Raw genomic sequence first — 13,213 nt, 5'->3', positions numbered from 1 at the left:
CCCCCCTTAAAAGTGAAGAAAATGAGGGGAGACCTAAATGCATCTTTGTTTATGCTCAGGTTGGTCACACTCACTTTTACTCTTTTTATTATCATGAAGCCTACATCCTCACAGCCTTTCTTAGCTAGCCCTTTCTCAGTGCTAAAATTAGTTGTGGGCTGGAAGGCCAGAAATCCAACCTTTTCAGAACTGTGTATACATTAAATGTTAATACCTGAGTAACTGCCTTTGAAAGTGAGCTAAGTGCACAAGTGGTGGTCAATTCAATTAAATATTTACCTGAACACTTAATGTGTTCTAGGTGCTATGATAAATGCAAAATGAAAAGCAGAATGAATTTTAGCCTTTAATCTGGTTCTCTCTCCTTCCAATCTCATATGGTTTCTGGATTACAGAGGCTGCTGCATTTGCAACTCCAAGTTAGCTATAAGAGAAAGCTTTAGTAGAGAGTTATTGGTGCTCAGGCCATGTACCTTACTCCACTGTTAATTCAAACAAGTAACACTGTTGTGGACATTGAGAGCAGGTCTCAAACTGGGACAAACTTTACAGTGTTACAGAAACACCAAGAGCTTCATTCACAGGCAGACCTAGATTCAAATCCCAGCTCTTTTACTTATTCTATAACTCTGGGCAAATCACTTCAACTCTGAGGCTCAGTTTGTTTATATATATGTAATTTTTAGAGACACAACCATTAATTTACTTGTTTGGTAAACATTTTTTGAGTATCTACTCTACGTCAGGACCAGTGCTCCGTTTTACTTCTCCTGTAGCTGTATGCAGGCTGGCTAGTGGGGCAAGCAGGGCAGTTCTGAACTTGCTTTGTAGAGACTCATCCAAACATTCCTACTAAGAGTCAAGAGTTTCGTGTTCTGGTCCTCACAGTCCAGTAGGAAGAACAGGGGCTCTGAAGGCAGGCAAATGTGGATTCAAGTCAGCTGTATCACTTACTTAACATAAAATCTTAGGCAAGTCCCTTTACCTTAGGCTCAAGAACACAGAGATATCTTACACTGCAGGCTAGAAAATTAAAGGAGGTAGCATGCAAAATACATAGTACAGAGCGGTAAGTACTTCAACAAATGGTAGTCCCTTACCCTCCCCCTTTTATTAAAAAGGTCCCTTTTGGGAATGGCCGTGTTTACCTGTGGATTTTCAGGCATTTAATGAAAAGTTTCTGGATCTTTAATCATGTCCCTTTCCCTCTCTTTTACAATGGCATGGCTCCAGGTGATTAGGCCTATTGCCATTTGGCCAAGCACAAGCAGGACAAAAGCAAAAAGTTACTTAGTCAGCATGAATCAGTCACCATGCTTTGAATACAGGTAATTTTTGTGTACTGTTGTGTATGTGTGATCTTTTATGCATTTTAAAACATTTTGTCTCTTTAAAAATTTATAAATAGAAGTGCCTCCACATTTTTGCATTCTTATTTCTCATTCATTTTCAGTCTATTATTTTTGCTTTGTGCTACTGGTTAACGGTGAAAGTTAAAATAACCCAAATGTCATCATCTGAAACAAATCCAAAATAAATCTAAATGACCCAACAACTCATAATTCCTTAAATAAAGGTGTTACAGCATAGTAGATAGTATATATTCTCATTTTTGTTGAAATATAATGTGTATGTATGTTCATTTAAGAAGATCTAGGAAAAAAAGATATACCAAAGTGTTAATAGCAATTATCTCTGGTTCAGGGGAATTATGGATTTTTTTTTTATGTTATTTTCTGAGTTTTTAAAAAATGAACACACATCGTTTTGAAAATGAGTAAAAACAAAAGAAATCATAAAATGATCATATTAATGACACTTAGTAAATTCAGTTAATCTCCTAATATTAGACATTTCATCTGTTCTAAGTATCTGCTACTCATCCTCAGGCAGACACAGGACTAGAATCCAAATACCCAGATATTTTAGTTATATGTAAAAATGTCTTAAAAACTCTTTTTGAGCTCTACAAATTTAAAGGGATGATGTTAAAGATCTAGCCCATTGGTGAGGTCATAAAGAAAGTAGGTATGACACACACACCAGGAGCGGGTTTTCAAATAAACCGAAATAGAGAACATGTCTTTGGTCAAAGACTCCCAGAAAATACTTCCATTTGAATACATTTTGTTGTTGTTGTTTAGAGATGCCACTAGGATACTATATGACCTGGGCAAGACCTTTATAATCCTTATCAAATCCCAAATCTCTGTTTCTGTGTCTGAAAAATAGTAATAACAGCTACTAACACCTCCCATATTTTTACAGGCAAGAAAACTGAGGCCCTGAGAGATTAAGTAATTTGTTCACAGTTATGTAAGTGACAGTCAAGGCTGAAATCAGATCTATCTGATGAAGAAGAATAAGAATAAGGGAATGGTGGATTCTATTTCTACGAGTTATTTTATTTTTTCCTCATAACACTAAGGAGGCATCAGTAGATATTTCTTTGTACAATGCAAATAATACTGTACATTATATTGGACTGAATTAGAAGGTGCACTGAACTACTATTAACTCATGGCCGCATCTTAACAGCTGAGTAATTAGATCAATCTCATCTTCTGAATTTTATTGCTTATTTTATTATGGCCTATAATCAGTTGAAATTACAACTGGATGTTCAAGAGTCTTACACAAAGGCAACACAATGGAGAAAGAATATTTCCTAACTCTGAGTAGCTGGATGATCCCAAGCAAGTTACTTAATTACTGTGCACCTCAGTTTCTAAATCTGTAAAATGAGGATAGCATTATCTTGCCCTGTGATTACCAAGGTATACTAAGTTTAGAAATTCCAGTACTAGGAAAAAGGAGGATTCCCCAAAGGTCAGGAGAAAATTACCCGAGAAACACAGCTGGCCTTAGTACTCCTGAGAACTCAATGAAAGGCATAAGACCATGCAACCTGTCCCCTAAGCCAGAGGAAGCCTGAGATAAGTTCGGAATCTTTCTTTTCTCTCACTCTGCAAATCCGACATCAAGTCCTAACTCACTCATTCATATTCCACAAATATTCAATGTCTACTGCATGCCAGACACTGTTCTCTCTAAAAACTTCTTGAACATGTCTTCTCAACCCAAATCACCCCTAGTTTAGATTTCTTGACTGAACCATTTCAAAAACCTCCTAACATATCTTCTAACCTCCATTTTTGCTCTCTCCAATACATCCTCCTCACACATCCAGAGAGATCTTTAAAAAATGCCAATCTATCCATTACTCCTAGAACTCTCTGGTGGCCAAGGATAAAGTTCCAAACAAGGATAAAGGAGTATCTAAATAAGGATAAAGGTTATTTCCAAGGATAAAATTCCAAATTTCTTAGCATGGCATAAGGACCCTCCAAGTCTATCTCCTATGCAATCCATCTGTATGTCCTATTTCCTTTCTTGCCAATCCTGGCCTATCAGTCTACATACACTTTCACCAACACCAAATGTGCAGCTGTTCTAGCATACTACATTCGACTGTTCTGTTTCCATGTCACTGTTCAGGCTATCCTCAAAACTTGAGATTGTCCGTCCTTTGCCCCTCACTTCATTTCCTTCTCCAAAAAGTCTTTGCCTTGACCTTCTTCTCTCCAGGCCAGATCAGGGGTTCCTTCTGGCTACTCCCATAACTAGCTTTTCTTAGTTATATTTCTATTTTTCTCAAATATGCATGCCCCGATTTGGTAGATCTAGTATCAGACTAGTGATGAGCCCCTAGCTGTGGTACTCTTTGTCCTTACATGTCCCACTTGGGTTCCCACTGTCCAAACCTGTTCTTTTCAGTCTCCTTCCACCCTTAATCACCAAGCCTGTGGCTGATGCCATGGGTCTGACCAAGACAGACTCAGTTAACCATCGTTTTCTGCTCACTCAACTCCTAGCACAAAAAAAAAAAAAAAAGGAACATAGACTTTAGATTTAGATATAGGCTCTAATCCCAGTTTCGCCATTTCAAAATCTGTGAATTCAGGCAAGTTATTATTTTCACTCTCTGAACTTCAGCTTCTTCTTATATAAAATAGAATAATAACTGCTTTGCAGAGTTGATAATAATCTAATAATAAAAACATCGTTACTTATGATGCATTAAGTATTATGCTAAGCACTTTACATTGATCTCAATCTTTCCAGCCTCCTCTTAAGGTAGGTTGTACTATTTATTATCTTTATCTTCAGATGAGGAAACCAACTAGAAAAGTGAATTTACTTGCCCAAGCCATTGTGGTAGACCATGGGATGGCTAACCCAATGTTTATTACCAACCCCCTCTGCTCTTTTGACTACTGAGGCTGAAAAAGCTAACTACTCAATTTTCCAGCCTTCTTAGTACTTAGGAGTAGCCAGGTGCCCCATTCTGACCAATGAGATATACAGGGAAGTCTCTTGAGAGAATATGGGAAATTTTACTTTCCTAGTAAAAGCACAAACATTACTGATGTTCCTCTACACTCCCTTTTTTCCTATCTTGATCACAGACAGGATGCCTACAGCTACAGCAGCCATCTTAGATCAATAGGGAAAAGCCAAGGGGATGCTGGTCTTGAAGTCACTGACCTAATGAATCAATGCCACCGGCCACTGATCTCCAGACTTCTTTTTATGTGAGAAAAATATACCTCCTATTTGTTTAAATTACCATTAGTCCAGGCTTCAAGTAGCATCTTCAGGCATTTTATAAGTGACATGGAATAATCAAATGATGCATCTAAGATTCAAAACTAGGCAGTCTTAACCACTAAGCTGTATGAGAAACACTTAGCATTAGATTTGTTAGGAAATGGGTACTTGAATGATGAAAATAATAATAATAATATAAATCACTCAAACTTCCTCCTCGAGGCTCCAAGCTCCTCTAGAAACTCAGGACTGTCAGCAACCTAAATCACAACAGAGCTGCTCTGGAACAAGCCACCCCGCTTTTAGATTCTGTACCCAGTTCTCTCCTCTGCATTTCTGAATTAGGTTCTCCCAGCTCAGGGTCTACCCTACGGAGGGAAAAGGAAAAGAAGGTCTGGAGTCAGGTCTCCCTGCTCACCCCTACCTGTCTCATAGTACTACAAAGACTCCCAGGCCTCCTGCCATGCAGACTTAAGACAAAAGAGTTCAAGGAATTCAGCATAAACTTAAAATTGTGGCAGCACTTGTGGTGACAGTGTAGGCCCAAGCTTCTCTCTGGCAGCCAGAGACATTTGGCGGTAACATGAAGTATGGTTTTGTAGCTTAAACAAGACCAAGGACTATTGATTTTTCTGCCTCTTTTCCTGCTGAGTAGTAAGAGCAAAAATCTGACTTAGACTCTTAAGTTCAAGTACCTCCCCAACCAGCTGAGCAATCTTCAAGTCATCATACTTTTGGTCTCACCCCACATGAGTCCTTAAACGCCAATTTTTGGGCCGATTATTTAGTTTTCCTATGATGTACAAGGAAAAAGACAGGATTGTTGGTCATCTTCTTGAAAACTGTAGCTTCCGTTCCTATTTCCCGGGTTTAGAGCTGCCTGCTCACAGACCTCCCAATCTGTCTGAGACGGGCCAGCTACCTGTCAGAGCTGACACATGTGTCATACTGGACACATGACCTCTGTTTCTAAAGCTGTATGAAACTCAAAAGGTATTTCCCATAAGAATTATGACATTCACAATGGCAAGATTTCTAGACAAGATCACAGAATTGGGAGAGAAGAGAAAGACAGAGCACATGTAGCTCAGTGATTAAGAGCATGGAGAATTCAAATTTAGACTTGATTCTGACTCCATTACTTTCTGGCTCTGGGACAGGAACAAGTCTTTCCATCTTTCTTGACTTGTGTCTACATCTATTAACACTTGGATAATAAGGATTAAGTAAAATAATGATGAAGTTTCTCAAACTGGGTACGGGAACCATTGAGGGTTCTCAACAATACAAGTACATGAAAACTGAATAAACATGGTGTACTTTCTTGGGATGTTAATAATATTTATCAGATGATAAATAATTTAAAAGTATTTATTTTATAGACTACAACTATGACTATATAAAGGTGACTTTAAGGCAAAATTCACATGAATTCTGAATATAAGACATAAACTTCAAATAAATTTAAACTTTTAATCTTGGAGTACCTGCTCTGAGCTATTCTCTCATCAATCCAGGAATGAATTTGTTCTCCTGGTATGCTTGGGAAGCAAAGTTTCCAAAACACTGTGCATAGCCTATAATGCAGGCTCAACAAATAACAACCATTATTGTTAGTAACAGATAGCTGTTATTGTTAACCCATCCACAGGAGAAACAAACTTTTTAGTGTATGAGCATAAGAGGGTGTCCTCTCTACCCAGGCATCCTTTTTTCCCAAGCTCTGGACTTCAATTTCTGCCCTCAAACTCTATGTTTACTTGGGAAGTAGAACTCCAGGAAGCAGGCTAATTCTGCCCCCAAATGCCAGGGAGTTGTCTTCAAAATAAACAAAAAAAGAACTTTTTGGCCTTAGTAAAGTTGCTAATCTCACCAACCTCTTGGTCTCCCCTGGAGCCTCAGCTTGCCCCCAAAATTAACCTTCCAGGATAAGAATAGTCAGTCCAATCACAGACCCACTCCTGACTAGCTTTATGTCATTTAAAAGGCTCTTAGAGATCAATTACCTCCTTAAAGTCTCATATATAAGTGATAGATTTGGGTAGGTGTTATTTTTCCTACTTTATAGAGGAGAAAACTGAGGCTCCTGGAAGTAAAGTGACTTATTCAAGTTTTTAGTTATAGGCAGAGTGAGGAGTCAAACTCAGGTATTCTGACTTCAATGGGCAGGGGGGCTCTCCTCACTACATTAAGCAACAGAAATCATTCAAATGAGAAATCTGCAGCATAGCCAAAAGGTTTTCAAATCTTTTGTCAAAACATCACTAATATTCAGCTGTATTCAGGGCCACTAAATTATATCTCTATTGACTATAAATCATAAGTAACTGATAGGAAACTAAATTAAATTCCCTGAGCATATTTACCAAGAAAAGGGAACGCACTCATTGGTGGTGGCTGTGCTATACCTGGCCTTTCAAAGCTTTGTGAAAAGGCTCTCATGGTTTCCTATTGATTCTACCCAAGAATGTCAGGAGCTCTGGGGCAAAAAGCCCTGCGCTGACAAGAAGTACTGAAATGGTAGTAGGAAAGGGTTCTGAGCAAGGGTACTGAGCTCATTTCATCTTTCCTGTTTCTGAACCCTTCATTAATACCAGGGATTCCAAGAATGGACACAGAAAATTGTATTCAAGAAGAAGCAAAAGAAGACTGTATTCAAGAAGATTAAAGGAATGAGTTAGTCCATTGTTTTATATCGAAAGATATCTAACACAAATTTATAGATTAATGCCCAGAAGAGGACATCTTGCCTGGCATATGTTTAGTTTGGTTCAAATAAACTCGAGAGAGAGAGAGAGAGAGAGAGAGAGCGCGCGCGCGCGCGCAGGATTTGTCCAGTATCTTACAGTCATTAGTAGCAGAACAGATGTGGAACTCCACCTCATGCTTCAAGACCTAGTTCCATGCTTGGCTTCTCAGAAGCCTTTCCTGACACCAACCTCTGACAGAGTTGTGGCCTCTCCCCTAAACCCACCATGTTTCCAAAACAATTTGTACATCTATTTATTAGGTTAGGCTCTTGGAATACAGTGGTATATCCCTCTGAGACAGCATTTATTTCAGTGTACTATAATTATTTCCCTCCATGTTAATGTCTTGCCCGTTCTTACAGATCTGTGCGGATTAAGCGGGGGAGTCCACAGAGGGGCTGCTGGCTCTTCAAAGGTGAGGCTCTCTAGTCCCAGAAACTTAAAAGACAACCCTCTTCTCTAGCTTATCACTAGGAGCTGTGAAAGGAGCACATACTTTAAGAAAGATCAGCTTCTATAACAGAAAGCATATACACTTCAAAATCCTAAGACCCAAGTTCAAATCTGTTCTCATCCTTTAAAAGCTATACTATATGCTGACCAAGTCATACAACCTGAATTACACTACCAGTTTAACTGTAAAGGAAGGATACTATTGGGTTTGTGATTAATGATTATAATTAATATATATATAAAGTACCTAGCATGTGCTTGCCAAATGGTAATTGATACTTTAACATAACCATTATTGTTAATAACAACAACAAATGTTTACTCTAATGCATTGTATTTGGCATTTGTCTACAAATTTTTTCACTTGTATCTTCTATTTCGAGCAATGCAGAGGAAAAGATAACCTGAAGATCTCCTACTGCATAACGTCTAGAAAAGGGGGATAAAGTATAACAAATGCTTTATGTTATATAAAAAACATAGGCAGAGCTGAGATTTTAAGAAAGAAAGAGAAACCTCTAGGAGTCAAAAATGGAGAGAAAACTAAAAGTCAGGAACTCTCACAGTGAGCTGATGTTGAACTGCTCTGGGAAGGGTTTTTTTTTTTTTCCCAGTATGGGCAATCAAAGGGCTTGCTTTTTAAAGCCCCTGGGGGTGGGAAAGGAGGCTTTGGGCCTTAGAGAGGCCATGAGCTGTATGTAACTCAAATTCCCCTGCATAAAGCTGGGACCTTGGAGGAATCATACTGTCAGTTTAAAAAAAATAAAATAAACTGCATCAAAAGAACAGAGAGACGACAGGAAGCTTATGTTAAAAAAGAAAGATCCTCTAAGAATTTGAAACCTTGGCCTGTGTTAAAACCAAATTTATTCTACTTGTATGGAGTTTATACTACCTGTGTAACCCAAGAATCTAGGATTTTTAAGAGAAATTAACTCAAGATATAGTTCCAGGTAGATAATATTCCTTGGTGATTAGTACAAACGGAGACAATCCTCCCTCTCTCCCCTCAGAGGAGTACTAATTATCTCATTTAATTCTCGCCACTACCCTAGGAAACAGATATCTGAGTTTGTAAAAGAAAAATTAAATTTGCGGAGGTTAAGCAATTCATCCAAAGTCACCTAGCTATATTATCTGACAGCTGGGATTTGAACCTGACTGTTGCTCATTCAATCAAGAAACATTTACCAAGCTCTACTATGTGCCATGCAGAGACAAGGTCTGTTCCCTTTCCAATATATCACACAGCCTAACCTTCTTTGTGCAAATCAATAGATAAATGCAACTGTTTTCTTCTTTCTTAACAACTCAATAAGAATGAAGGCAGCCAGGATCAAAGGAAATCCAAAGATTCCTCTAGGCTCTGTTTGCCAAAGCAGCTCAGTCCTCTCCAGCAAAGGAACTTTTAGGTTGCTGGAACACTAAACTGGGGAAGGGAAATTGCAACAAGCTCACTGAACTAGTGAGGTATGAGGTTCTGACCAATGGGTTCTGGTTACTGGAATTAATTTTATTAGAATAACCATATAATAGAAGTTCAAACAGAAAATACCCACTATTTAGGATAAATTGGGATAATAAAGCTGTTGTGATAAACACAAACATAAGAAACTGAAAGTTAGTGATGACAACTATAGTCGCATCAGGCTTAACCTCCAATATATTTCTGAATGTTACTTAGGAGCACTGAGAATCTTGATTTACAAACAAGTAGCAGCGAATGTTAGCAGTTTTGTTTTGTTTTGTTTTTTAAATTAACATGCATTCTTCGAAGCCTAAGTTAACAAACACAGTGATCACCTTATATGTATGAGTGTTTTATAAAAATAGTTCTAAATATTTTTTTAATCAAATCAAATATTTGAGGAATTTCTGAAGCACCCCCTAAGTGTTCTTACAGAACAAGTTTGGAACAACCAGACAAAAAGTTCTCTAAGACTCTTGCCACCAAGACTATCATTAATCTACTTTTTGAGCTCATTCCCCACTTTTCTTTTTATACTCTTGACTCCAGCTAATCTCAAGTATCGACTATACCCTGACCATATCTTCTTACCTCTATGTGTTGGTTCATTCATACTGTTACCTTCACCTTGGATTTAAAGTCATCGTATTTTTGAAGGCTTGTGATATGCTAAGTATTATGCAATCAACTTACATACATTGATTTTCTCATTCACTTCCATTACCATACACCCTGCCCACCTTTATTTATTTGTAAATAATAACAACCATTATTAAGCACTACTTTGTGCCAGATATTACATGCTGAGGGCCTTATACTAGCTCATTTTAATCTTTATAGTAGCCCTATGAAATAGAGCAATACTACTGCCCTCATTTTACGATGAGAACACTGAGGCTCTGAAGATTAAAAAACTTGCCTAAGGCCAAGTAAGGGAGAGGATGCTTCTTAGAAAAGTTCTATCTGAGATCAGAGTTGAATTCTTAAAGAATAAGGTTAAGTTGTCAGGGGACAATGGCATTTTAGACAGACAGACAATATACACAAAGGCCGAGAGGTAGGAAACAGTTCAGTATGTAGTTCAGGGAAAAAAAAATTCAGCTTTCAGAATTAGCAAACCTGTGTTCAAAACTCTTTTTTTTTTCGTGACCTCTTACAATGACTATGGTTTTCTCCCCTGTGACATGGTGATAAGCTGCACTGTGTAGAGCTGCTTTAAGATTAAAGAGCCCAGGATAGGCCCAGGCCCATGGTAGGTACTCAATAAATATGTTACCTTCCTTCCTTTCTCCGAGTTGACAATGCAACAATTCTTAGTCTTAATAATTAATTGTCATTTCCAGCTTCACTGGATCCCTGAGTTGTCTCCCTTCTACAAGTTCCCAAGTTTTATCAAAGTTTTTGGAGGCACGGTATATCAAAAGTCAGTAGGCATGTTATTTGATAATGCCCTTAACCACCATTTTTTAAAATGACAACCATTCTCACACAACTCACCTGTGTAGGCCATGTTCTTAGGGTTGCCATAAGGAGCCCCAGGCTGCACGGGGCTATAAACAGGGTTCATTGTGGAAGACTAAGGATCCTACAGAGAAACAAACAAAAAAACAGCATTGATTACTGATTGCTCATTCTCCCTGACATCAGCTTCTCCTCTATAATCTTCAGTTTACATTCATAGAGAAAAAACATAGTATAACAGAAAGAAGACTAAACAAAAAGCCATTTGTTTGTACTTGGCCCTAAGCTAGACATTTTTCCCATTATGCAGATGGATACTGGGAAGCACAGAGGTGATACAACTTGCCTAATGTCAATCCAGGCCTTTGTCTCTCAGTTCAGTACTAGTTCCACTACCCCACAGATCACTCTGTCACTAGTACACTGTATGGCGCTGGCCAAGTCACTTCCCCTCTCGGGACTTCAATGACCTGATGTAAAATCAATTAGTTTAGGCTCTTCAAGAATTAATTTAGGCTCTCCTAAATTAATTTCGAAAAATGCCAGTCCAGGAACTCAGAAAGGATACACTTCTATTGTTCACCAGGGAGCCCGGGTGCCTGATGATGATGAGCACAGAGACTGATGGAAGAATAGCAAGTGCCTCCTCCACTCTTTGTACCCGCAGAGGACAAGATATCAGTTCCTAACAGCTTTGAAAAAAAGTGGAAATTTATTGTCATTGATCATTTTAATGCAAACAAAGAAAGAGCCAAGATCTCTTTCAAATTTTATTCGAGGGAAAGAAATAACTTGGAAATTTGTGTGCAATAAGTATCACCTGCACAAGTGCTCTGTTAATTATCTTAATGAAGCACATTCTCCGTTCTGATTAACGGAAAATCTGTCATTAAGCTCTATTAACCAGCCAATTTGTCCCACCTTGTTTAGAGAACCATCTCTGACAAATAGGCTAACACATGTTTGAAAACGTGTCTCTAAATATATTATTTACAGTTCATAAAAATCAAATAATTCTCTCCTAAGTAGGCTCACATGATAGATGGGCAATTTTTTAGGTCATTAACTTTTCCTATAGCACCTCAGGATAGGAAAGAAGTCAAATGTTGAAGACAAACAATCAACAGCTGGTTTTATGACAATTGCTCTGCGATTAATTAGTCTGTCCAGGGTTCTGGAATGAGAGGTGGAGAAAAGATTGGTTTCCAAGGAGAGGAAGCTGAGGGAGTCAAACAGGCAAAAAAGAAAATGCCATACTGGTCAATTTCAGAGGATAGGAATTCCTGAAATATACTCAATTATGTAGCTCTGCAAACCACCCCAGGTAACTACCAATAACTGATAAACTGACACTAGAACAATTTGAGGATGAAAGTTACAGAACATATATTTCATCATAACTTAAGGGAAAAATATTTTTGCAGCCAGTTATCCAAGAATACAGCCAAGTAACACACTCTAAGTATAAGCACTCTCCTGATAGAGTACTGAGAGAATTAAGAGAGATCACAGATGTTAAAATACATGGCAAACCGTAAAGTGTCATGCAGATATAAATGATGATGGTGATGATATGACAACAGCGACACAGGAGACCACCTGTACACTTTCCCTACCTTAGATCTCTCTTCTATCCAACCAGTTCTCTTCTAAATAAGCCTCAGTAAGGAAGACTGTTAAAGTGCTAAGCAGGAGCACTGGCCCTGTAAACATCTGAGCATTCTCCTACTGAGAAGGCACTCTATTTTGCTGGTTGGATAAAGTATGAAAATGCTTTTCATAACCAAAGAAACTCATCAGCTTTGAAACTGGTCTCCTGCTGCTCCAAAATGAGGGCCACAGCCTCAGAGGGATATCATGCCTGGGCAGCACTCCAGAACTGATTCCAATCCCAACTAATGACTGACAGAAATGAGATCTGCCAGGGATTCAAAATTTGGAAGAATATGTTTGCAGGCAGACTACGTTCCTGTCTTTCAAGGGAAGGTCAGCCTTTTACAAAGAATCCATGCACTGTTAATAGTGTCAAGGGCTGGCTAAAAATGAATAAGAAGATCACAAGCTCTATGATTGAGCAGATTTAGATTTAGGTTCAACTCCTGGAACTGTCAAATACCAAATGTGAAACCAGAGGTGAGTTCATTAACTTTTCAGAGCCTCAGTTTCCTTTAGCCTCAAAATGGAAAAGAATAACACACACTTTGTAGAGTTGTTGTAAGGTATTTTCTTTTGTTTTTTAAAGACAGATTCATTGACTCCAAAAATCTTTCGTCTTTGTAGTTAATACCACGCCTCACCCTCCCCCCCAACCCCCACCCCGTCCCTTCCTCTCTGACTCCCAGCTTGGGGCAATCACTGATCTGTTTTCTGTTGTGGTTTTATGTACACATATATCAATTTTCATTTTACAGATGAAAAAAGTAAAGCTGAAAAAGGCAAATGAACAGTCCAAGGTCACAAAGCGAGTAAG

The 13,213-nt window shown here is 38.4% G+C and overlaps 1 protein-coding gene across 6 annotated transcripts in view; it reads right to left on the bottom strand.

Moving 5' to 3' along the window:
• Positions 1-13,213, bottom strand: part of FAM168A (family with sequence similarity 168 member A) — a 158,763-nt gene that overhangs the window by 43,202 nt on the left and 102,348 nt on the right. For all 6 annotated transcript variants that reach the window (XM_011377389.2, XM_011377390.2, XM_011377391.2 and 3 more), the window contains one exon: positions 10,780-10,867. In XM_011377389.2, the coding sequence (XP_011375691.1) occupies positions 10,780-10,849 (70 nt within the window). In that variant the 5' untranslated portion in view covers positions 10,850-10,867. The remainder of the gene's footprint in view (positions 1-10,779; positions 10,868-13,213) is intronic.

The sequence above is a fragment of the Pteropus vampyrus genome, unplaced genomic scaffold (assembly GCF_000151845.1).
Source record: "Pteropus vampyrus isolate Shadow unplaced genomic scaffold, Pvam_2.0 Scaffold311, whole genome shotgun sequence".
Taxonomy (NCBI): Eukaryota; Metazoa; Chordata; class Mammalia; order Chiroptera; family Pteropodidae; genus Pteropus; species Pteropus vampyrus.
This window is presented reverse-complemented; position numbering and strand designations above follow the sequence as displayed.